Source organism: Convolutriloba macropyga, chromosome 4 (genome assembly GCF_964194025.1).
Source record: "Convolutriloba macropyga chromosome 4, txConMacr16.3, whole genome shotgun sequence".
In the NCBI taxonomy this organism is placed as follows: Eukaryota; Metazoa; Xenacoelomorpha; order Acoela; family Convolutidae; genus Convolutriloba; species Convolutriloba macropyga.
The window spans coordinates 15,272,772-15,297,419 of NC_134471.1; the positions used below are offsets into that span (position 1 = coordinate 15,272,772).

Below are 24,648 nucleotides of genomic sequence, written 5' to 3' on the forward strand. Positions count from 1 at the left end.
AGCACGGGAGGGAGACGGTAAACCACAAGCGAGGAGGCGGGAAGATCAATGCTAGCAGACCACAGCAACGAACTCAACCAAACAAACTAGCCGTAACTCCAGAATAAACTTAAGTCACACCCTAGAAAGAAGGAGAGGAGCTACTGCCTGGTAAACTAGCACAAAACATTATGGGGGCTTTATCAACGGCATCAAAAGATCAAACATGAAATAATTTACGGCAACAGTGTAGTATAACCAAAAGTCGAAAGGGTCAGGAACTTTACTAGCCGTAACTCCAGAACAAACTTAAGTCACACCCTAGCAAACCGCCCTACCCAGACAACAAAACTGCATACTACAAAAATTAATAAAGCTACAACAAATTGCTAGCAAACCAGTGTGGTGAAAGTCACGAAACAAACCAGCCGTAACTCTAGAATGAACTTAAGTCACACCCTAGCAAGAAACGAGACTAAACAACAAACCAGCATACTAGCAGAAAGAAATTTTACTACAGCAAAAACTCAACATACTACATCATACAACAAATAAAGGGGGGATAGAAAGAAACAAAGTGGCACGGAAACAAAAGGACGGAAGCGGAAAATGAAACCAGATAACCTGCGGAAAACGGACGGTAGTGAAAAACTCGAAGAATGGGGAGAGCGAAACGTTTAGTAAAGCGCTATCGGAAAGAACCAACCACAAACTAACCCGTAACTCGTGAGTTAACTAAGTCACACCGCCAGTCAGCGGGTAGACTCCCACAACAGCGCAAAACTAAGTGACATTCAGGTTATCAAAGGCTTGTGTGAGTTCCGCCTCCTCGAACGCATGACGGGTGCGAAGCGTTTTACGACGGCGCTTTGAAAGTTTCTTCGGTCGGGAGCGTGTTATCAAGGACCGGAGGTTGTTCTTATGAGCTAAGACTATAGTGAGTGTTTTCAGCTCAAGCGCAGGCCTTTGGTGTAATGCTCTGTACTCTTTAAGTAAGCTAAGATCTTTCTGTTTACGTTTAGACACAATGTCTTTCACTAAATGGATGGTAACTGGAGTACTACGCTTGAGCTGATTGTAAATATTAGGAGTTCCCTCTCTGGGGCAATACACTATAGCTTCTATGCGCTCCTGATACTTTTCAAGCACTTCAATAAGCTGCGAAGGTGTTAAAGGCTTATTGTTGTTACTGCGATGACGGGACAGTGAATTGTTCACCACATCATGCCATATAACTAGCCTCTTTTTATCACGGAAGAAGTGACTCAATTGAAATTGCGCGGTTTTTCGGACTTTCAAAGCGTTAGGATTAAAACTCAGACCCGGTAATGCGTAAATTCCTTTTTTATAATGGTCTTGTAACGCTTGAGGCAAGGTTTTTATGGCGTGATGCAGTGAACTTGCAGCTAATATAAAAACCATATAAGGTTTTTTACAACATAATTGACTTGAGCTTTGCTCAAACTCCGAACCTTGATGTTAAAGGCACGATTTTCACGAGTTACCAAGAATAAGCGCTTATTTGAGGGAAAAAATCAGTTACCTGATCTTCTTTTTTTTGTGAAGTTTGAAAAACTTGACCAAACTTGTTTTTTACAACGTTTTAATCTATCTAACTACTATATAAGTATGCTAGAGTGATTGCATAGATTTTTTCCCAATTTTTTCAAATCTGGTCAATTTTTTCAAAATTTTTTTTTTCTTGCTTCGCGTGATTTTATTTCGTATAAGACTTTACCCGTTCCAGTAACTAGTATTTTGCCCGATTTGGTCAATTCCAAATTTTTGACCAAAATTTTCAAATTCGATGTTTTTTCAAGGAAAAAAATATATGGGGGTGGGTTATCGGTGAGAGGTGAACTCAAAAAAATTTGTTATATGGGTTAGGAAATGGGAATTGGGGCCTAGATTTGCCGGATAAGTAATCAATTTAATGCATCAAAACCAAGTTTTTTTTTGTCGAGTCTTACAGTTTTTTTTCGTGTCTTAGACTGTGAATCTCTTTTCCAACGCCATCATCACGTACAGCTTTGAGAGGTTGATGCACAAAGGACAAAGGGTCCGCACATAGATCAGGCACAGAGTCCACCACTTTGCTCAAAATTTTTTCCACTAATTGAGGTTGTATTCTTCGTATTAGATCCAAAGCACAGTCTAATTTGTCGTCCAATAACCGTTACAATTATACCCAATTTACGTGCTGTTATAATTCAGTCTACTGCGACGAATATAAATTGCGAGAAATAAATAAGAACAATGTGAGATAAATCGGAGTAAATAGGTTTCGAACGCTTTTTTAACTATAACAAACTCAGAGTAAATAAATATCTAATTTGAAAAAATACTAGCTTTTATAAGACCAAGGAAGACACTGCACTTTAAATAATCTAGAACAATTGTATGATTGTGAAAATTTAAACCCTGAAACTTCAATTTGGCACACGTATTCTGTTGCATTCTGGTTGAAAAAGTACTTTCATGTATAGCCAAACTCGAGCTCAAATAGTTTATGATCAAAGCAGCTCCTTATAATTAACGTAACTTCCACAGCGTCAAATGCAACTATTTAATAATTTTATTGCAATAATAAGCCCGGACTCCGGGAGGCTAAATATTCGGTCGAACGAGCGTTTTTATTTTAAACGAAAGGCGGCTCTGTAAGGAGCGGCACCAAAAATATAGCTGATAATTCAATAATCAGACTATCGAAACTTTATTCAAGTTATTCAAGAAGTCAGCAACTGTATCCAACAACGCATAAAGGCCAAAGGCCCCTCTCAATGGCCCGGCAAATCTAGCTTGATCTTTTTTAGCAGGTATTTTGTCTGAGTCGATTTTCGACTCAGATTGGTCACCGATACGTTTTCGAAACATAAAAATATTAAGCCTAAAAAGAGCGCAATCGATTCAGTATATTAGTAGGCTCAACGAAAATTATGTTTAACGAACTTTTTCCGAGCTTTCTATGCCAAATAGAACGTATTTTGTGTGCATTTAATCTTTTTGTAAGGCTTACATGGTTAAGAGATTATGACGTAATAAAGTTTCTCGCTGGATAGATTCTCGCTTTATTTAAATAGCTCTTTAAATAGACTGCTCATTTAGTTTACTCGGTAACATTTTTTCTCGATCCACATTTTTTGTGGTGACTTCATCTAAGTGGAATTGTAGTTTATGGAATGGTAGTTTTTGTTGGGTCAAAGGAAGCAGACGCGTAAAATTCAAAACAATGTGACAAACAACTACCAGAATTTAATTGGCATTGCAATAATCTAAAATTCCGAATATGTTTATGAAGTATTGGATGGCCTGAATATTTTCCGTTTGTCCCCCCTTCCAGTACGTTATGCTCCCGCCATTTACAGAGCACGGCTATTACATGGTAAATCATTTACGGAAAAATATGGCACCTGCGTCTGGGGGTGCAAATAATGTGTACCCACTGAGCTGGGGGGGGGCACAAAGGCAAAAGATCCCGGATTGTTTATGAAGTATTAATTGGCCTGACTGTAGCGCCAATCACAAGTGCACCGGGGTATGGTGGCGGGTCTGACCTCGTCGGGTCGCGGTTGAGGTTGACAGCTTGGCCTCGAGATGACCTGGTTTGACCCTGAGACTGATGTGGAGATGAGTTTTGGGCAGTCGAATTGTTCGGTTCTGAAGGGGGAGGAGGGGACCTGTAGCCCCTTCTGGAGTAGGGTGGGGGTTGGAGTTGCCGATTGAGACTGCTGGTGCTTATCATTACGTCATCCGCATCTGAACAAGAATTATATCAACCTTGATACTTCCACGACAACAATTTGACTTATCTGCTATGACTTATCTGTATCTTTTTAGGCCTTCATATGACTGGATGCACAAGATGTCAGTGAGACACAAGGCTAAGAGGAAGAGGAAAGTGCCTCTCGTGTTCAAACACATAGAACCCAAGGAACTGGCTGAACAACTCACGTACATGGAGTTCAAAGCTATTCGAAGAATATCGGTAACCTTTTTCCACTAACCACAACACCCCACCCGAAGACCCCTCCTCCTCCTTCTCACCCTATACCATTGAAAAGTTTAGGACCATATATATTTTTTACTTGTTGGTGTTTTTTGGAACTAAAGTCTTTGATATTGAAGTAATAGTTACGTGTCTCTGCTTGAAGTCACTGAGAACTTCTGGTGTTTATCGTGAACCGCGAAGTGGCTCGAGATATTAAGTCAGAATTTCAAAGTTACTTCTTCAGAGTAACGTAGCCATGCTTAAAACACAAAAAGCGCACGTTTTAAAATGACGGAAGTCAACGGAAGTCAAATTCTTGCTAAGTAGCAACTTCTGGCATTTTAACTTCTGGCACTGCAGACTTTTGGCATTTTAAAATGTGCACGTTAGTGTTTTCAATCAAATTGCAAGTGTTTCAATTTAATAGATTGTGACGCTATTCTAGAATTGATGAACAGGATAAGTTCTAGTGTACGGATGCCCAGTTTGAGGATGCCAACATCTTAGCGACCTCTGATCGGACCGTCCCGGAGCAAAGTAACCTATGAGCAGACGAGTTCCAGACCATTGTCCAGATTTTTCGGGCGCCGGAAACTTTTTCCGGACTACGTAATTTGGGTACACGATGCCCAGCTGTGCGCTAATCATAGCTAGCGTCGGTCTGCATGCAACATCAAATTGGGTGCTTAGAGTCAATCGCACAGTTATATCTTTAGTTCTCCGAGTACAAGAGCTACACTCTAACTGGGAAGTTGACAGACAGTCCGCGATTGGAGAGATCCATAGTCCAGTTCAACGGACTCTGCTCCTGGATCCAATGCATGATTCTGGCCGGGACTACACCCAAAGAGAGGGCAGATACTATCGCCAAGTTCCAAAGAGTGGCTGATGTAAGCGGTTCTTGGATGATTTAGCCTGAATTATCTACATGGCACCATTCAAGTAACAATCTAGTAATAACCTAAATAATCACGAAAAACTCCATATTCATTGAGGGTTAAAAATTATCCTCAAACTTCCTGCAAAGTATCCCACCCCTGCAGCCATTAACGAGCTTTATTTTTATTTGTATAGTGTTTAAAAAGAGGCCATTTACAAAAAATATTTAATTTTTATTAACGAGCTTTATTTTTATTTGTATAGTGTTTAAAAAGAGGCCATTTACAAAAAATATTTAATTTTTATTAAATAGCAAACAATAAGTGTGTCGAAATAGAAACAAAAGCTATTTTATGCCAATACATTATGATTAGAAAGTTAATAATATCTATTTAGGTTATTCGTGAAACATTTGAATGATGATTCAAATGCTCACATACGAATTTTAGACTGCGTAATCTCAAGAGTAAAATTGTACGTGCATGTTTCAATCAAGTTTACGTGACTTCGCTCAAGTCACTTCGAAGTTCTGGTACCTCGTACCCGCCTACGCGGTTCTCAACTAATGCTAAATTTTCTCAGTGATTTTATCAGAGTCACATAACCTGTACTTCCACAAATCAAAATAAACAGCAAATTATAATATTCAGTTCTAAATTGTGATCTCTTCCGTTTGTGTCCCCCAACCCCAGCTTAGTGGGTGCATATTATTTGCACCCCCCAGACGCACGTGCCATATTTTTACATGATGATTTACTATGTATTGGCACGTGCTCTGTAACTGGGGGGCACATAACGTACTGGGGGCACAAACGACGGAAAAGATCCCTAAATTGACAAGTATTTCAGGTTCTGCTGACGCTTCGTAACTACAACACCCTCATGGCTATAGTGGGTGCCCTGAGTGGAAGTTCAGTGTCGAGGCTGAGCAGAACCCAGAGGGCAGTGCCAGTGTCAGTCCATTCCAGAATAGCAGAACTGACGTCACTCATCTCGGCTAAGAGCAACTTCGCAGCTTACAGGAAACTGCTCCATACTATGAAGGGAGAGAGCTTCCATCTTCCCATTCTGTAAGTCACCCTAGTCTACCTCTGTTAGACGGTTGAGAGAGAACAAGCTATTGTAAATTGTGCATAAGATAAGCTTGACATAGCTTGACAAGAAGCTCTACTTGTTCAACGTATACTTGGGTAGAGAGATGAAGCCCTGAGGATCAAGAAAGAACTTGAGAATGAGTTATAAGAGCTGCCCAAGTTCGAGAGCTTAAGTTGGTTTAAATGGGTAGCACACTAGGCTTGCAAATAAGAGATATGGTTCGAATCCAGTATTGGTCCTTTTTCACAGTAGTTGCACCTGCTTAGACCCCCTAACAACCTCTGACTGTTATCTCATCCAATCATGCAAGACTTTTGCAAAACTCTACAGAATGATACGGGAATCTTGCAAACTAACTGTCTTTCTTGAAAGAATCGTACAATATAACCGCATTTTTCTGCATTGATCAGGTCATGAATTGCATCAAATTATTGTTAAATTAATAAAGTTACATCAGAGGACATATTGAGACATAAATTCGATTTTTATGACGTTTACCATATCCAAAAAATGTTAAAAATCAAATATTAAAAAATAATTGATTTCAAGCGTAACAGAAACTCGAACATTCCAGATCGAGTAAGGTAATTTGTAGCAAATTTGATCAGTTATTTGGAACATCAATTTTTGTTTTATTTTTTTTAGGGGTGTTCACCTGAAAGATCTGATTGCTATCAACACTGCCCTGCCAGACAGAACCCAGACTGGCAATATCAATACCAAGAAAATGTCTCTGCTCGCCAAGTGCTTCGAGAAACTTACTGGACTTCACAATATGGCTCCACACATTGAGCCAAACATGGACTTAATCAACATTCTGCAGGTTTATATCAACTTGTAAACAAAAAAGTCAGATATATATTTTGCTTTGTTCTATTAATATAAAGTACATATGCTGTTCTCTAACTCAGTCTCAGTCATATATTTTAGGCAAATAACATTTCTTTTGCAGATTAATTGCTTTAATTGAATTCCGTTCTCTTCATTCTATTTCAATTGCAGTTAAATAAATACCCAATGTAACAATATACCCATTGCCATAATACAAATGTTTTTTCTTTGACCTTTTCGGTCAATAATCCCATTATAAAAAAGCAATCAGTATTACAGGCATGTCTTCTCATAATTAAGCTGATAATTTAATCTCTTGTTTGGTTGTGATAGTTTCATATCAAGTCCAACGGGCCGCTGAGGCATGGCCATAGCCCACGAGGCATAGCCGATTGCAATATCTAAATATTATGCGAAATAATCGTTCTGGTAGTTACAACGTTAAGATAAAATATTGCGTATATTTTGGGTATTTTGTCACAATGGGTATGCTGGCATTCGGTATTTTGTCCTGACATTGATTAAATCATTTGTGGTTTCAGCCGGCAGTGCTGTGTCTGAAATACACTGAGAATGAGATCTACGAATTGTCACTCGCAAGGGAAGCCAGAACATCGGTTAGAGTATTTATTTAATTTTTAATCTATTTCCCTAATTTTGCGTTACAGCGAAACGTGCACTTACTCTATAGAAGCAAAATTTGCACGCCGTTCCCTAGTGTTCTCAAAATTTTTATCGTTCTCAAAATTTCCGGTCTGACAAATTTCTGACAAAACCATCTTGCTAATAGCCTGTAAGGGGATGCATCATCTTATCAGATCTTACAAGACGTTTGTCAGGTCTTACACCGTAAAAATTTCTCTTCTAAGATCTTACACGATAAAATTCTTTTGTTAGATCTTACACGATAATAATTCTATATTATGAGATCATACCCAATTTTCCCTAGCAAAAAAAACGTTCATCATGTAAGATCTTATAAGGATCTTATAAGATCCCGTAAGATAAACATTCGGAAAGCTATGACTCATCTTCTTGATAAATTTTTATCAGATCAGATCTTAAACGTTAAAGATTCTTTAAGTATGGCATGTTCTTCAAATTGAATACAATTCAGAGTTGCTTTCAAGCAGTAGCCAAAAAACTACAGCATAAAACACTTAGGTGCCAGAGCAACAAAAAGAAAATTATCTTATATTTGAGACTGATAAGATATTGTTCAAGTGTCAGGGTTTTTTTCTGAAGCGGAAATTATTAAACTAGGCTGAAAATATTTTTCAAAGACCAAAACTATCGTGAACTGCCAAAATGAGCCATAGTACCTAGTTGAGACTCAGAATAAAACTGCCGCTAAAATAGAATCAACAAACAATTTTTTGCTTCATAATTGGTTAGTTGACCGATTATTTTTTACTTTCAAAGGATCTTGACTACGTTATACGGCAGTATTGAAATTATTAAACATGTCTTATCAGATCTTACACCAAAATTTTTTTCCCTACGTGAGCTTCTATTGTGTATGATCTGATAAAATAATTATCAGATCTTATATGATAACAATTTGGCAAAATTGGACTGTTATTTTTTGAGATCTGATAAGTATGTCATCAGATCTTACAAAATTAAAGTTCACGTAGGGCAGAATTTTTATCGTGGAAGACCAGATAAGATCTTACACGATAAAGATTTCTGAACAGCATCTTATCAGATCATACACGATGAAATTTCTAAAATCACTGGGGTTAGAACATGATTTTCAATTAACATTATAGTATATTTTTATTGTATACCTTGAAGTACACTTTTTTAAACCCAACTTTTTAGAGTTACGCAGAAATATTGAATGGATAATGCATAAAGTAGTGTTTTTTTGCAAAAAATGATAGTGTGAATATTTTGCGCCCCCTTGTAAAGCAAATTCCTAAACTTTTCTAATAATAACTTTAGGTTTTTCAAACGCCAACATGAACATTTAACATCGTGCTTGGTGGCTAAATAAAAGGCAAACAGAAATCATTACATACTTTCTTCAACTACCTGTGTTAACTTAATCGAAAAAATCAAAGCTCGTATAATAATTAAAATCGTCGCTGAGTTTTTTGAGCTCGAAGCAAGATATCAATTTTCAAAATTTACTTCACATTTTCAGAAATAAGAGAATAAAATGAGAAATGCATGGAATTTGTTCTAAAAATAAAACCTCATTACGTAACAAAAGTCTATTTTCTCGATTAAGTTTACATGATTTTTTTCACTATTTTTCATGAGGACCATGCTTTAAGATTCACACTCCTCGGCAACGCCGTCATTTTTGCGCGCGGCTACCAGTCACGATAGTTAATAACTTGTCAATTAGACTGAAAGGAAAGAAATCATAATTGGTGACTAAGTTCAGAAAAGTACGCAACATTATTTTTGGTTGAGACTCTTAGCAGTTTTTCAACTCTCCATCTCTGCTCTCAAAAATAATTTAGTCTCTAAATTGGGTCTCGAATAATTGCTATTTATAGTCGAGCAATAATGTTCAAAATAGAGATATGGGTTAAGTTTGTGAGGGTTAGGTTGTTAGCTGTGAAAACAAGTGCCCAACATCTTGCTTTCCGTCAATTATGTCCACAATTGACTTAGCCAATTTTATGCTGAATAGCAACTTTGGAGTTTTGCCACTTTTTGGACTAATGCTGCCTCGATGTCGAGGTTTAATGATAAGCTTTCGGTTAAGATTGCAAGAAAACTTTCTATCCAGTCTGTAAAACAAGGATTATTATTCAAAGTTTATTTGAAATCTGTTGGACATTTCTTTGAACTGTTGTTACAAAGAGAACAAGGGATCTATTTCAAAAATTTATTATTTGATTTTACGTTTTTAGAATCTGAAATTTCTATGAATGGAAAATCTTTCAATTTGAATGGAAAAGCAAATCTATAAAAAATTGAAATTGTATGTAGGACTACCATATTTTCTATATTTCCTTGAATTATTTAGCAAATTTCGTTATTTGTAGCATGTGACTTATTTTCATGTTACGACTCACTTATGAAAACTTTTTTTCTTTCTTTGTACAATTTTTGCGAGTTTCAGTTTTTTCAAGTAAACCTTACGTGTAAACGATTACTACATATCAGATGGATCAAACGAATCAGTGGCTATTCTGATTGCAAGAGTTGTTCCTTGAGAACTTTTTTTGCACAACATTTGGTTTTGTGTCTCTAATATCATTAGATCATGAAAGCTGTAAAAAATCAAATACAAATCTCAGATTATTTTTCAAAAATCTAAAAAAAACTATTAAATATTTAATAGGATTCAACAGCACTTTTGTTTGTGCTATATAATTGGAAACTAAAACCTTACAGTTTTAATTTTTTACAACTTAGTTCCACACCCTCAAGCAGACACAAAATTTTTCGACAAAACAGTAGTAATGAATCGAGAAGTTGTTTCATATGATGTTTTTCCGTACATAAAAAACGTAGGATTATTTACATTGAATAGGTAAATTTGATAACAGAATTGTAAACAGTTCAAATTTTACGAGAAAAGAGTCGGTTAATTTTTGTCTTTAGTACAATGCGTACACCTGGGTACCCTGATGTCTGAAGTTTCTAACAACATTTAGTTTTTTCCGCCTGATTGTGTTTTTTCAAAACTGAGGAAGTAAGAAAAGCGTGCTTCAAACTGATTATGGTTGATTATTGTGTGGCTGTGCATGATCATGGTCACTTTTTAACGAGTTCAGAATCGAGTATGTACAAAAATTTGACTGAAGTTTGGTCGGCTAATAATTTTCGGTCTGACCATTGCTAAATTTTATCTGGATAGGTGTGATGACCAACAAGTGCACCTCTATCTGGGCAAATTCTATTTTTTAAGGATTTTTTTTGCAAAATTTATGCACTCTTCTCACTGTAATTACCTAACTGTGGTATTAGCTAACTTTGTAATGCTAAAAAAATAGAGCTTGGAAGAATTGAAGCTACCGTCCAGGCATTCTACAGTTGAACCAAAGGTCTGCGGAAGTTAGAACTGAGTTAGCTTGATATACCGCAAACTGGGTTATTACAACAGAAATGTTCATTTTTATTTATAGTCCTGCTGGTTTAGAGCACGACCCATAAGCCAGAGGTGTTCGCTGATTGGGCGGCGGGGGTTACAGCCAGTCTGGACTCGCACACTCTCGACAGACACATCGCTTGCATGGTCGAAGTACGTAAACCACAAACAATAAATAATTTTATTTTAGTAAATTAGTACTGATACTAGTCATCACTTGACTAGGACCCGTGAGACCTACCGATGACCTGTCGGTTAGATCTCATATTTGTGTCATAAAAGTAATGTGTATGTGGCAGCATCCACATCAATGAGAGAACCTCCATTTATACAAAAATTATGCATTTTTCTATTCATTATATTTTGCATATTTTACTAATATTTTTACTAATTTAATATTTCTTGTTATTTTTTTTACTTGATTCAGAAAAAAAATATTATATAAAATAAAAATAATAATAGAAATATTATATAAAAAATAATAAAAATAATTTCATATATACAATCTCATACCAATATTATATTTATAATTCTACTATTAATTTAATAATTATAATTCTACTATTAACTTAATAATTATAATTTTACTAATAATTTAACAATGGTTAAGCATGACCTAAGACTCATAGAATCAAAATTTACCATTACTATCTCTAATGCCTTTATCAACAGATGGATCTATAGCTATCTTGTATTGTTCTTTAGTTTCTAAATGATGCCTTTTACTATCAATAGTAAAATTAGTCAAAATCTTAGTTTTACCTATATATATATATATATATATATATATATATATATATATATATAGCATTAGTATAATCTTCCAATTTAATTTGGTTTTTAATTATAGCCTCAGTTATTCCTTTTAACTTCTTTTCTTCTTCTCCTTTAACTGTATTATCAACAGAGTTGATGTGTAACCGATAACCATGTGCTTTTGCTTTAAGGAAACAAGCTTCTATAATAGTATCATTAGGTATTTCATCTTTCATTTTACCCAACTCTGAGTTATGTAATATTTCACTTATCTTATTCATTTCACTTTCTATAGTACTATCAGATGGAAAATTCATGTTTATAAATATACTATCAGTATCTGTATATTGATTAGTGCAATCTATCACTTTCTCAAAGTATTCATATATAGCTTTATGCATAAACAGTTTAGCTTTCTCTCATATAACAAAACCAATATAATTAAATTTATCTTACTTAACATTACTCCTTGTTTTATGAACTCCAACCAGATCATCATCAAACTCTACAGCATATTTAAAACTAACATATTTTACTAATTTAACATATCTATCTACATCAGCAAATAACTCTACATCTTGTCTATTATATACATTCTCTGTTGTTTTTCGATAGAAGGCATTATTACTTAACTTAAAGAATACATCAATAAATTTATCTCCCATAGCTTTAGCTTCTTTTCTTTTCTGAATATTAAACTCAATCTAAGGCTTGAACCATTCACTTTTACTATATTGTAACTTTTGCTTAATTGTAATATCTTCAAATCTTAATCCATTATCCAAATAACAATCTATCATCTCTCCATCTATTTCATAGTCTTCCTTATCTGTTAACTTTAGCATCACCTTTTCATTTGGTTTATATCTTTTTTTATTTTCTGTTTGATAATCTGTAAACTGTTCAATCATAGCTTTAGCCTTTTCCGGAAGGAATTGACATTTCTTTGTTTTCTATTTCAACTCATCATTAAATTTTATATCAATGGTATAATTTTAATCAATATTAGAACCAGATCTAGTGTAACTTTTGTTATCACACACTTTGATTTCTCGAGTACGTAAAGCTTGCACCATTGCAGAAGCAAACAATGAGTTGAAGTCTAAATACTTTAAATGATTCTCTTTCCCAGTATACGCAGGATTTATTTGTTTATTTTTACATTATACATGACAATCACTTAAGACTGAACCTAGCCCACCTGTAATACCATGTTGTATTGTATCATAAATGTTAACTGTATTTTCTTTATAATATTTAGGTCTAACATTAGTATATTTCATTCCAGATAACCAACTTAATCCCAGAGTAGAAAATGTGTAACAAGGATCTATTTCATAATAATCTAAACACTTATCTCTAAATTTTTCAAATACATCCACTGATAATATTACATCAGTTTTAAGATATAACATCATATAATTCTTTATTGACTTACATCCAGTCTTATTCCAACAGTCTATTGCCTGCTGATATTCTTTATCTGTAATACCACTTTGTTTCAATTTAGAACAGAATGCTTCTTTAGGTGGTAATGATGTTTCATTAAGTTTATCTATACTATCAAACCATTCATATGGGAATATGCCTTTACGTCTCTCTAACCCATGTTTGTTTAATGTCACACACTATTTATCACTCAAATTTTTACTTATAGCATCTAGGCTAAGTGGATGGAAGAACCTAAACATATCTAATGCTTTAGCATATCCCATATCAATACAATTCTAATTCTCATCAGTTTTAGTTAATACTTTAAAGTTAATCTTCTTTGCTAGTTCAGTTATAAACAGGTGGTTATCATAATTAGCAGAATTGAATGCATATATTGGTACAAATTAGCTTGAAGGTTTTATTTATTGTGAGCATATCCTCTAAATTTACCATTTAGATGATCATGATCTCTAACAATATCATCTCCCATTTCTTCATCACAATAATAGCAAATTATATATAACGGGGTAATACTTCTTTCAATTAATATTTATACTAAATATCTCTTTAACTAATTTATTATAATAGCTCATCTTACGTATAGACCAATCAACTACATCGGTCGAGCCGCCACTTTGTGGATCTTCCCCAGCATAAGTTTCATACTTATCTTCTTATATATCAGGATAGTTACTTTTAATATATATCCCACAAGCAATGGGAATGTGCTTTCTGTTTTTTATTATACATTCAAAATCATAATACATAGCAAATGGTACTCTATTCTTATAATGGAACTTATCAAACTTTAGATAGTCATTATCATGGAGTTTTCTTCATCCAGTATTATTACACATATCTAAATGTTTTTTTAATGCATCTTCAGTTCGAAGTGACACACAACATTTTAGACATTCATAACATTTATGATTAGATGACCTTAATAAAAATGATACATATTTACATAGTAAATAATGATTATTCCAGTATAATATATTACATCCTTTAGGATCATTATGACTGATCAAAACAGGATTAACAGTTTTATTTTTTTTAGATTAAACACATTAAAAAATACTTTATCTTTGTTTAACTCTTGTATTTTCTGTAAATCTTTATATCCTTAAGGACCTCGGGTCTTGGTTCCCCAAGGAGGTGGAAGCTTTGTTAATTTTATCCCATAAATATATTCAAGTTTACTATAATTATCAACTCTATTAGGATTATCTTTAGCAGGATGTAGATAAGCAATTAAACACCACAATAAACAGTTTTTATCAGTATTATGTATGTTTAGTATATATCTAGATGTGAATGGTTGCTTAGTAGTACACCCAACACTATGATAAAACCAATGTATATACATAGTTCTTTTAACAAATCTTTGCATACTCCAACCAGATTGATTCATTTCTTGTTCCTGCATTCTAGTTTCTAATTCTCCATTCAATAAATCGAAGTCATAAGGTCCATTATATTGTCTAGTCATTAGCCTAAATGTGAATTCATTTTCTTCTAATTGTTCATCTGTAGATTTTCTTTACCTTACTACATCAAAGGTGTTAAAGTTATTATGGGGATGTATTTTTAAACAATGCGTCCAATGCTTTCAAGAATCTAGGATCTTCATAATCACTACTGGATATCATTATTTGATTATACTTCTTATTATGATCTAACCCTAACTCATTACCTTTATCTCTCCACTTTCCATCAACAAGTTTATTCTGATTATCATTTCCTTTATGTCCATCTGATTCATTGTGTTTATTTTTATTGATATATCTTGTGTTATATATATTACTATAACGTGAAGTATCTTTAGTTATTTTAACTTTAGTTGTACCTGCAACATTATCCAGATGTGTCTTTGTTTTAAAATGTTTATCCACACTATAATGACTCAGGGGAGTCTTATTTGTTAAACCAATCAACCTTAAGTCCATTCTTTATTATTTCTCCATTAATTAGTCTTACATTATTCTTATGTTTTAAACTTTCCACATGTTTCTTATCAGCAGTATTTTTATGCAGATACATGTTACAAATTTCACAATACTTTACTCCTTCTAGTTCAGAATACTGCCTATCTAACTTTTGTTCTAGATCCTTATTAGTGATTTTCTTCCCACTCTCATTAGCATCCTCTATAATTTTTATTTCTGTTGTTTATTTGTTCATTCTTTTTATGTTTAAGTGATTGAATGTGTCTACCATAATTCGTTTGAGTTATCTCTTGCTTACATTTTTCACATTTAAACTTATTATAAATTGTTTTAGAATTTCTAGAATTTCTAGACTTTCTAGAATAGACATTTTCATCGGATGAATATGAAGACAAATCTGAAGACGAATCTGAATCAGAATCTGAATAAGAATCAGCATCAGAATCTTTATCTTTATCTCTAGATGATCCTCTATCTTTAGACGATTCTCTATCTTTAGATGATTTTCTATCTTTAGATGATCCTCCATCTTTTGATGATTCTCTATCTTTGGATGATTTTCTTTCTCCATCTTCATCTTTTAAGTATTTAGCTTCTGCCTCCAACATCACCTCATGCATTTTCTTTTCCCGTTGTCCTAATTTTGCTTCCCGTTCATCATATGAATTCTTTATCTCTTCATTCAATTGATTGAACCTTCTGATTGACTCGAAAGGATCTTCTACTTTCTTCTTTTGTTCTTCTATAACTATTGGATTATTTTGTACTATTTTTTTGTTTTTATTTGAAAACATTTGGATAGCCATATATGGATAACTTGATTCAATTTCCCCAATAATAGATCTTGACGAGATTTGCCCTCTTGATGAGCTTTGCCCTCTCGAAGATTGAGCTCGCTCACTTGAAGATTGAGCTTGCCCTCCTCCAAATATTTTGGAATGAATGTTTTCGTTATTATCGCGCTCACTTCTCATTTTTATACAACAAGTTTTGAAATAGTATTATTATATACCTTTTCAATATTATAAAAATGATTAGTATTAAATGTGACAAATATAAAAATAAGGCTTGTTGTTGGAGTTGTGATGAGTGTCAAAATAATCCTTTCCTTTGCTTTGTATGCAAAGATATTATAACATTTAGAGAGAGACACGATCATATGCATATACATTTTAATGATCCCAATCAATATTTAGTATGTAGAATGTGTAAAGTAATTAAACATATAACCCACTTCAGATTCAAACATTTGACTTGTATGTGATGCACATATGCAAAGAAAGATAATATTGAAGTTAAACCATAATTAGACATTTACTTATAGAGTAAGCTTATATCTTATAACTTAGATATAAATTCATTCATAATATTATTAACTCTAAGTCTAAGTCTAAGTCTAAGTCTAAGTCTATGACTAAGTCTATGACTAAGTCTAAATAAGTTTAAATGAATAATTTCCATATTAAAATGCTGATGATTCTCCCGCTACTTATTATGTTGAAATTTATTATTTTAAAATCTTATTTTTACTATGATCCATATTCTGATATAAGGAAATGATTTAGAGGGTATAGGAATATTGTACCTGAACCACTTGAAAAGAAGAGAGGAAACTTTATTATTTATGTAACATCCAATTCCAGCAAAACAACATTCATAAAAGCTTATTGCAGCTAATATGAAATGGTTAATGTATTCTGTGTTGTTACCAGAGAGTGGAATGGATATAATACATTTAGCGTAAATGAATTAGATTTATTGAAAAATCCAGAAGACTTTGCTAATAGTTTGGTTATATTTGATGATATGGGGGATAACATTAGATTGCCAGCAGTAGATATGCTATATTCTTCTGGCAGACATCACAATATTAAAATAAAATGTGTAGGTCATACTGTAACAGACTTAAATACTAAAGCAAGAGATAACTCCCCATTAGTATTTATTTTTTTAAATAGTTCTTAATTATTCTTTGAAAGAGTACAAGAGAAGTTTAAAATTGATTCTAATCTATATAGATTTTGCCATCATGAATGCGGCGTAATATGTTATAATACTATTGGCACCCAATATACTGTATCAGATAAAGATAAAAAGGTTGTATATGATTCTAGAGTAGGTGATCTTAATATTAGGAAGTATGTTGATAATACAAATCAAAAGTTTAATCAAAAGGAAAATGAAATGAAATACTAAGTGGTTATTTAGAAAAAGGAATGATCTAACCCGTAGACATTTTAGAAGATGAGCTAATGTTCTATTTTGAAGACTATTTAAAGTTTAGGTGAATATCTAAATCATTTAGTTTTTATAAATCATATAAGAAACTAAAAGGTGCATTAAGTGAGATAAAAAGTTCATATTATTAACTATTTGGTTCTATTTTCGTATTGGCAACCATCTTTAGTTCATTTCAAAAATTTAGCAATTACTATATTAATAATGATAACAAAAATAATAAAAATAATAAAAATAATAATATTGAAAACAGTAATATTAGTGAATTTTTATTGGCTATAGATGAGGGTCTTATAAAATTTAAAAAAAAAAAAGGTACGAGGGTATCAATAGACTTTGGCATATCTACTGAGTCAATTGAATCAATCGAATCAATTGAACCAATTGAATCATTTGAATCAAAGGAAACAAATGAAACAAATGAAACAATTGGAAGAAATGAAACAGGGTATGTATTATGTCTATTAGCATGTTGTCTTATATAATTGTATGCAGGTCATGTTCAAGTTTGTAGTCCCCCCAAAAATGACACTAACACTAAAACCGACACTGACACCGACACTGTTATCGTTACTCATGATATTTTAGTTAATAGCACCAATGCAAATGGCATTCATATGTAGAGATTGCAATATTGAAACTGATAATGATGATGATATTCCCGAAATTGAAGTAGTGTTTCATTATAATAAGTTTCATATTTAATTAATTAATAGATGTAAGAAATGTATGCAAAAACTATAAAATGATTGTTATTTTAAGGATAGATGTATAGATACTCGTTCAGGTCACATTTTATCTGTACATAAGTACATTGATTATAAGAATATTAATAATAGTGTTAATAAAGATAAAGATGACGATATAGTTTAAATAAGACTTTAAATGAACTGAAAGATAATTTTCAATAAGATTTAAAAGAATATATTAGAACTCATTTAAAACTAGAGATCATTAATGAATTAAAACTAGAGATTAAAAATGAAATAAAAAAGAACTAAAAAATGAAATAGAAAGAGGTGATATAAATTATTTAAATACTTATGTTAATATTAAGAATCCATCTAAAGAAATTAACTAAAGAAATAGGACTAGTTGTTTATGCAAAATAGAAAAGAATAAATATTGTTTTCATAAGACTGGGGGTTTATGTAAAGAGTGCTCATCTGAAAAGGTCCTTTGTCCATTAAATAAGATTTTGTTAAAAAAGATCTTCCCTTAGAAAACATATGAAGAGACCCCATAAAAACCAGAATAATAATTCTTAATAAAAAAGTTAGTGGTAGGTCATAAATTTTTATGAGATAATTCTCTCATTATAGTAGACATCAGGCATTCTTTATAGCTTTTACTTTATTAATTACAAACTAAACAGAATTATCATTTGGGTTATATAGAATAACACGGATAACAAAGAATAACAAGGATAACATAGAATTATGGGATATATTAGAATCTTGATAATTCCACACGCGTGTGGAATTATCAAGACTCTAATATATCCCATAATTCTATGTTTTCCTTGATATTCTGTGTTATCCGTGTTATTCTATATAATCCAAATGATAATTCTGTGTAATTTTTAATTAATGAAATAAAAGGTATAAAGTAAGCCTTATGTCTATAATGAGAGAATTATCTCATAAAAATTTGTGACCTACCACTAAATTTTTTATTAAGAATTATTATTCTGGTTTTTATGAGGTCTCTTCATATGTTTTCTAAGGGAAGATCTTTTTAACAAAATCTTATATAATGGACAAAGGACCTTTTCAGATGAGCACTCTTTACATAAACCCCCATTCTTATAAAAACAGTTTTTTTCTTTTCTATTTTGCATAAACAACAAGTCCTAATTAATTTAATTTCTTTAGATCGATTCTTAATTTTAACATCAGTATTTAAATTATTTATATCTCTTCTTTCTAATTCATTTTTAAGTTTTTTTATTTCATTTTTAATTTCTAGTTTTAATTCATTAATGATCTCCAGTTTTAAATTAGTTCTAATATATTCTTTTAAATCTTCTTTAATATTATCTTTCAGTCCATTTAAAGTCTTGTTTAAATCAATATCATCATCCTTATCCTTATTAACACTACTATTAAAATTAGTATAATCAATATAATTATGTACAGATAAAATGTGACCTTAAAAAGATAACCTTAAAATGATAACCATTCTATAGTTTTTGCATAGATTTCTTACATCTATGAATTAATTTATTATGAAACTTATAATGAAACATTAGTTCACTTTCGGGATTATCATCATCATTATCAGTTTCAATATTGCAATCTCTACATATGAATGCCATTTTCATTGGTATTATTAATTCAAATATCATGAGTAACTATAACAGTGTCGGTGTCAGTGTCGGTTTTAGTGTTAGTGCCATTTTTTGGGGGACAATTAATTTGAACATGACCTGCATACAATAATATAAGACAACATGCTAATAGACGTAATACATCCACTGTATCATTTCAGTAGTAATAGGATGAGCAAGGCTCCCCATGGGGGGTTTAGACCCCATCTATTAAGATAGGGTATAGGAGTATTTTTGAGAGAGGGTCTACTCTGATGTATTAAAATAGGGTATAGCGTACATGTATTAGGATTAGTTATAGGGGTCGCCACGGATTAGGCGCCGCCTTGTATTAAAATTAGCGACCGCCACGTATTAAGATTAGGAATAGCGGCCGCAACGTATTAAGATTAGGAATAGCCGCCGCAACGTATTAAGATTAGGAATAGCCGCCGCAACGTATTAAGATTAGGAATAGCCGCCGCAACGTATTAAGATTAATTATAGGGACCAGGGTATTAGTAGTATAGTGAGCAGATCAGGCCCCATTTTGGGAGCCGGTCATTAACCTTTCCGCGCAGGGAATTGTACAGGCGGGAATTGTACAGGCAGCAAGCACGGGAATTGTACAGGCGAGGAATTGTACTGGCAGCGCGCACGGGAATTGTACAGGCGGGGAATTGTACAGGCAGCGCGCACGGGAATTGTACAGGCGGGGAATTAAACAGGCAGCGCGCACGGGAATTTTACAGGCGGGGAATTGTACATGCAGCGGGAATTAACGGATAATTCTTCTGGCAGTAAATTTCAACTTTTTTTTTGGTATAGCCGCCGCAATGTATTAAGATTAGGTATAGCCGCCGCAATGTATAAAGATTAGGTATAGCCGCCGCAATGTATTAAGATTAGGTATAGCCTCCACAATGTTTTAAGATTAGGTATAGCCGCCGCAATGTGTTAAGGTTAGGTATAACTGACCCTAAATAGCATGATGGCGCAGCGGTAGCGTGCTGGGCTCATAACCCAGAGGTCGGTAGATCGAAACTACCTCTTGCTGATCTGGCATTGTCACAGTACTAGTGGACTTTTACTCGCTCATAACTTGGAAAAATGTTAAATAAAAATAAAAATTGAATTAAAAAGTACAAAATAACAGACACAGTACAAATTAAGCACAAGCAAATACAAAATTAATCAAATGTTTACATGATGATATTACAGAAGGAAAGAGTATCAAAGTACATTTAGCCGAGTAGTTAATAAAGTCGACAACTACAATTTGTGCAACAAACGAAGAATTTAGGAATTTAGAAAAAAAATTACTATCGACTTTATTACACTTCGATTTATTTTACATTAAATTTATCTAATTCACAAATAATTACTCATAAAGTTTAAAACATGAACATCATGAACATTGTTCAATTTAGTTTGAAAAAATTTGAATAGTTGAAATGCTGCAAAAATTGTGTAAAAGGCACACAAATTATCAGTTCTCTGAACTTGTTGTTGTATCATTTTCTGATATCTTTATTCAAAAATTTGTATTTTGTGATTGGACGAGCCAAAGAATTAGCATAGTAATAAGTTCGATTGAGTCGAGCAATCATTATCCAATGCTCTCCAGCTTCACTGCTCGGAGAAGTGTTGATGATAGCAAAGCTAATAGACATAATACATCCACTGTATCATTTCAGTAGTAATAGGATGGGCAAGGCTCCCCATGGGGGGTTTAGAACCCATCTATTAAGATAGGGTATAGGAGTATTTTTGAGAGAGGGTCTACTCTGATGTATTAAAATAGGTTATAGCGTACATGTATTAAGATTAGTTATAGGGGTCGCCATGGATTAGGCGCCGCCTCCTATTAAAATTAGCGGCCGCCACGTATTAAGATTAGGAATAGCGGCCGCAACGTATTAAGATTAGGAATAGCCGCCGCAACGTATTAAGATTAGGAATAGCCGCCGCAACGTATTAAGATTAGGAATAGCCGCCGCAACGTATTATGATTAATTATAGGGACCAGGGTATTAGTAGTATAGTGTGAGCAGATCAGGCCCCATTTTCGGAGCCGGTCATTAACCTTTCCGCGCAGGGAATTGTACAGGCGGGAATTGTACAGGCAGCGCGCACGGGAATTGTACAGGCGAGGAACTGTACTGGCAGCGCGCACGGGAATTGTACAGGCGGGTACTTGTACAGGCAGCGCGCACGGCAATTGTACAGGCGGGGAATTATACAGGCAGCGCGCTCGGGAATTTTACAGGCGGGGAATTGTACAGGCAGCGGAAATTAACGGATAAGTGCCCTGGCAGTAAATTTCAACAATTTTTTGGTATAGCTGCCGCAATGTATTAAGATTAGGTATAGCCGCCGCAATGTATAAAGATTAGGTATAGCCGCCGCAATGTATTAAGATTAGGTATACCGGCCGCAATGTATTAAGATTAGGTACAGCCGCCGCAATGTATTAAGATTAGGTATAGCCGCCGCAATGTTTTAAGATTAGGTATAGCCGCCGCAATGTGTTATGGTTAGGTATAACTGACCCGAAATAGCATGATGGAGCAGCGGTAGCGTGCTGGGCTCATAACCCAGAGGTCGGTAGATCGAGACTACCTCTTGCTGATCTGGCATTGTCATAGTACTAGTGGACTTTTACTCGCTCATAACTTGGAAAAATGTTAAATAAAAGAAAAAATTGAATTTAAAAGTACAAAATAACAGACACAGTACAAATTAAGCACAAGCAAATACAAAATTAATTAAATGTTTACATGATGATAGTACAAAAGGAAAGAGTATCAAAGTACATTTAGCCGAGTAGTTAATAAAGTCGACAACTACAATTTGTGCAACAAACGAAGAATTTAGGAATTTAGAAAAAAAATTACTATCGACTTTATTACACTTCGATTTATTTTACATTAAATTTATCTAATTCACAAATAATTACTTATAAAGTTTAAAACATGAACATCATGAACATTGTTCAATTTAGTTTGAAAAAATTTGAATAGTTGAAAAGCTGCAAAAATTGTGTAAAAGGCACACAAATTATCAGTTCTCTGAACTTGTTGTTGTATCATTTTCTGATACCTTTATTCAAAAATTTGTATTTTGTGATTGGACGAGCCAAAGAATTAGCATAGTAATAAGTTCGATTGAGTCTAGCAATCATTATCCAATGCTCTCCAGCTTCACTACTCGGAGAAGTGTTGATGATAGCAAAGCTAATAGACATAATACATCCACTCTATCATTTCAGTAGTAATAGGATGAGCAAGGCTCCCCATGGGGGGTTTAGACCCCATCTATTAAGATAGGGTATAGGAGTATTTTTGAGAGAGGGTCTACTCTGATGTATTAAAATAGGGTATAGCGTACATGTATTAAGATTAGTTATAGGTGTCGCCACGGATTAGGCGCGGCCTCGTATTAAAATTATCGGCCGCCACGTATTAAGATTAGGAATAGCGACCGCAACGTATTAAGATTAGGAATAGCCGCCGCAACGTATTAAGATTAGGAATAGCCGCCGCAACGTATTAAGATTAGGAATAGCCGCTGCAACGTATTAAGGTTAATTATAGGGACCAGGGTATTAGTAGTATAGTGTGAGCAGATCAGGCCCCATTTTCGGAGCCGGTCATTAACCTTTCCGCGCAGGGAATTGTACAGGCGGGAATTGTACAGGCAGCGCGCAAGGGAATTGTACAGGCGGGTAATTGTACAGGCAGCGCGCACGGGAATTGTACAGGCGGGGATTTTTAAAGGCAGCGCGCACGGGAATTTTGCAGGCGGGGAATTGTACAGGCAGCGGGATTTAACGGATAATTGCCCTGGCAGTAAGTTTCAACATTTTTTGTTATAGCCGCCGCAATGTATTAAGATTAGGTATAGCCGCCGCAATGTAAAAAGATTAGCTATAGCCGCCGCAATGTATTAAGATTAGGTATAGCGGCCGCAATGTATTAAGATTAGGTATAGCCGCCGCAATGTATTAAGATTAGGTATAGCCGCCGCAATGTTTTAAGATTAGGTATAGCCGCCGCAATGTGTTAAGGTTAGGTATAACTGACCCTAAATAGCATGATGGCGCAGCGGCAGCGTGCTGGGCTCATAACCCAGAGGTCGGTAGATCGAGACTACCTCTTGTTGATCTGGCATTGTCACAGTACTAGTGGACTTTTACTCGCCCATAACTTGGAAAAATGTTAAATAAAAATAAAAATTGAATTAAAAAGTACAAAATAACAGACACAGTACAAATTAAGCACAAGCAAATACAAAATTAATCAAATGTTTACATGATGATATTACAGAAGGAAAGAGTATCAAAGTACATTTAGCCGAGTAGTTAATAAAGTCGACAACTAAAAGTTGTGTAACTAACGAAGAAATTAGGAATTTAGAAGAAAATTTACTATCGACTTTATTACACTTCGACTTATTTTACATTAAATTTATCTAATTCACATATAATTACATATAAATTTTAAAACATTAACATCATGAACATTGTTCAATTTAGTTTGAAAAAATTTGAATCGTTGAATTGCTGCAAAAATTGTGTAAAATTCACACAAATTATCAGTTTTCTGAACTTGTTGTTGTATCATTTTCTGATACTTTTTCTTCAAAAATTTATATTTTGTGATTGGACGAGCCAAAGAATTAGCGTAGTAATAAGTTCGATTGAGTCGAGCAATCATTATCCAATGCTCTCCAGATTCACTGCTCGGAGAAGTGTTGATGATAGCAAAGCTGAATGTGGGTAGTCTTGGAATACAATTTGCTGGAAAGGATCCAATATAGCGGTATTTGAGTTCTGGGATTCGTTCAATAATATGTCTCAGGGAAGTGTTATCTATGACAAACAATTTTTCTCTGCTTTAATCCGCAAGTACCATTTACACACGGATTTCTAACTGTACAGTCAAGCTGAAAAGACTCATTCGCTTCAAAAAAGCAACAATCATTGGACTTTTAACCTTGCTCTAATAAAACTTTGCTTGATTTTTTAATTTTGTCAACAGAATTGTTATGGGAGTTGGGGTAGAAAAAAATAATTATGAAAAAAGTACCAGAAAAATTAGTAGAGGAACGTAAACAAAAAAGTTTAAATTAGTTCGCC

At 33.9% G+C, this 24,648-nt stretch overlaps 1 protein-coding gene across 1 annotated transcript in view; it reads left to right on the plus strand.

The window, feature by feature from the left end:
- The window catches only part of LOC142337992 (uncharacterized), a 188,544-nt gene that overhangs the window by 48,083 nt on the left and 115,813 nt on the right, over positions 1-24,648 (plus strand). Inside the window, exons 4-9 of the mRNA XM_075387626.1 lie at positions 3,817-3,964; positions 4,684-4,857; positions 5,696-5,916; positions 6,587-6,764; positions 7,315-7,389; positions 10,878-10,979. Of these exons, the coding sequence (XP_075243741.1) occupies positions 3,817-3,964; positions 4,684-4,857; positions 5,696-5,916; positions 6,587-6,764; positions 7,315-7,389; positions 10,878-10,979 (898 nt within the window). The remainder of the gene's footprint in view (positions 1-3,816; positions 3,965-4,683; positions 4,858-5,695; positions 5,917-6,586; positions 6,765-7,314; positions 7,390-10,877; positions 10,980-24,648) is intronic.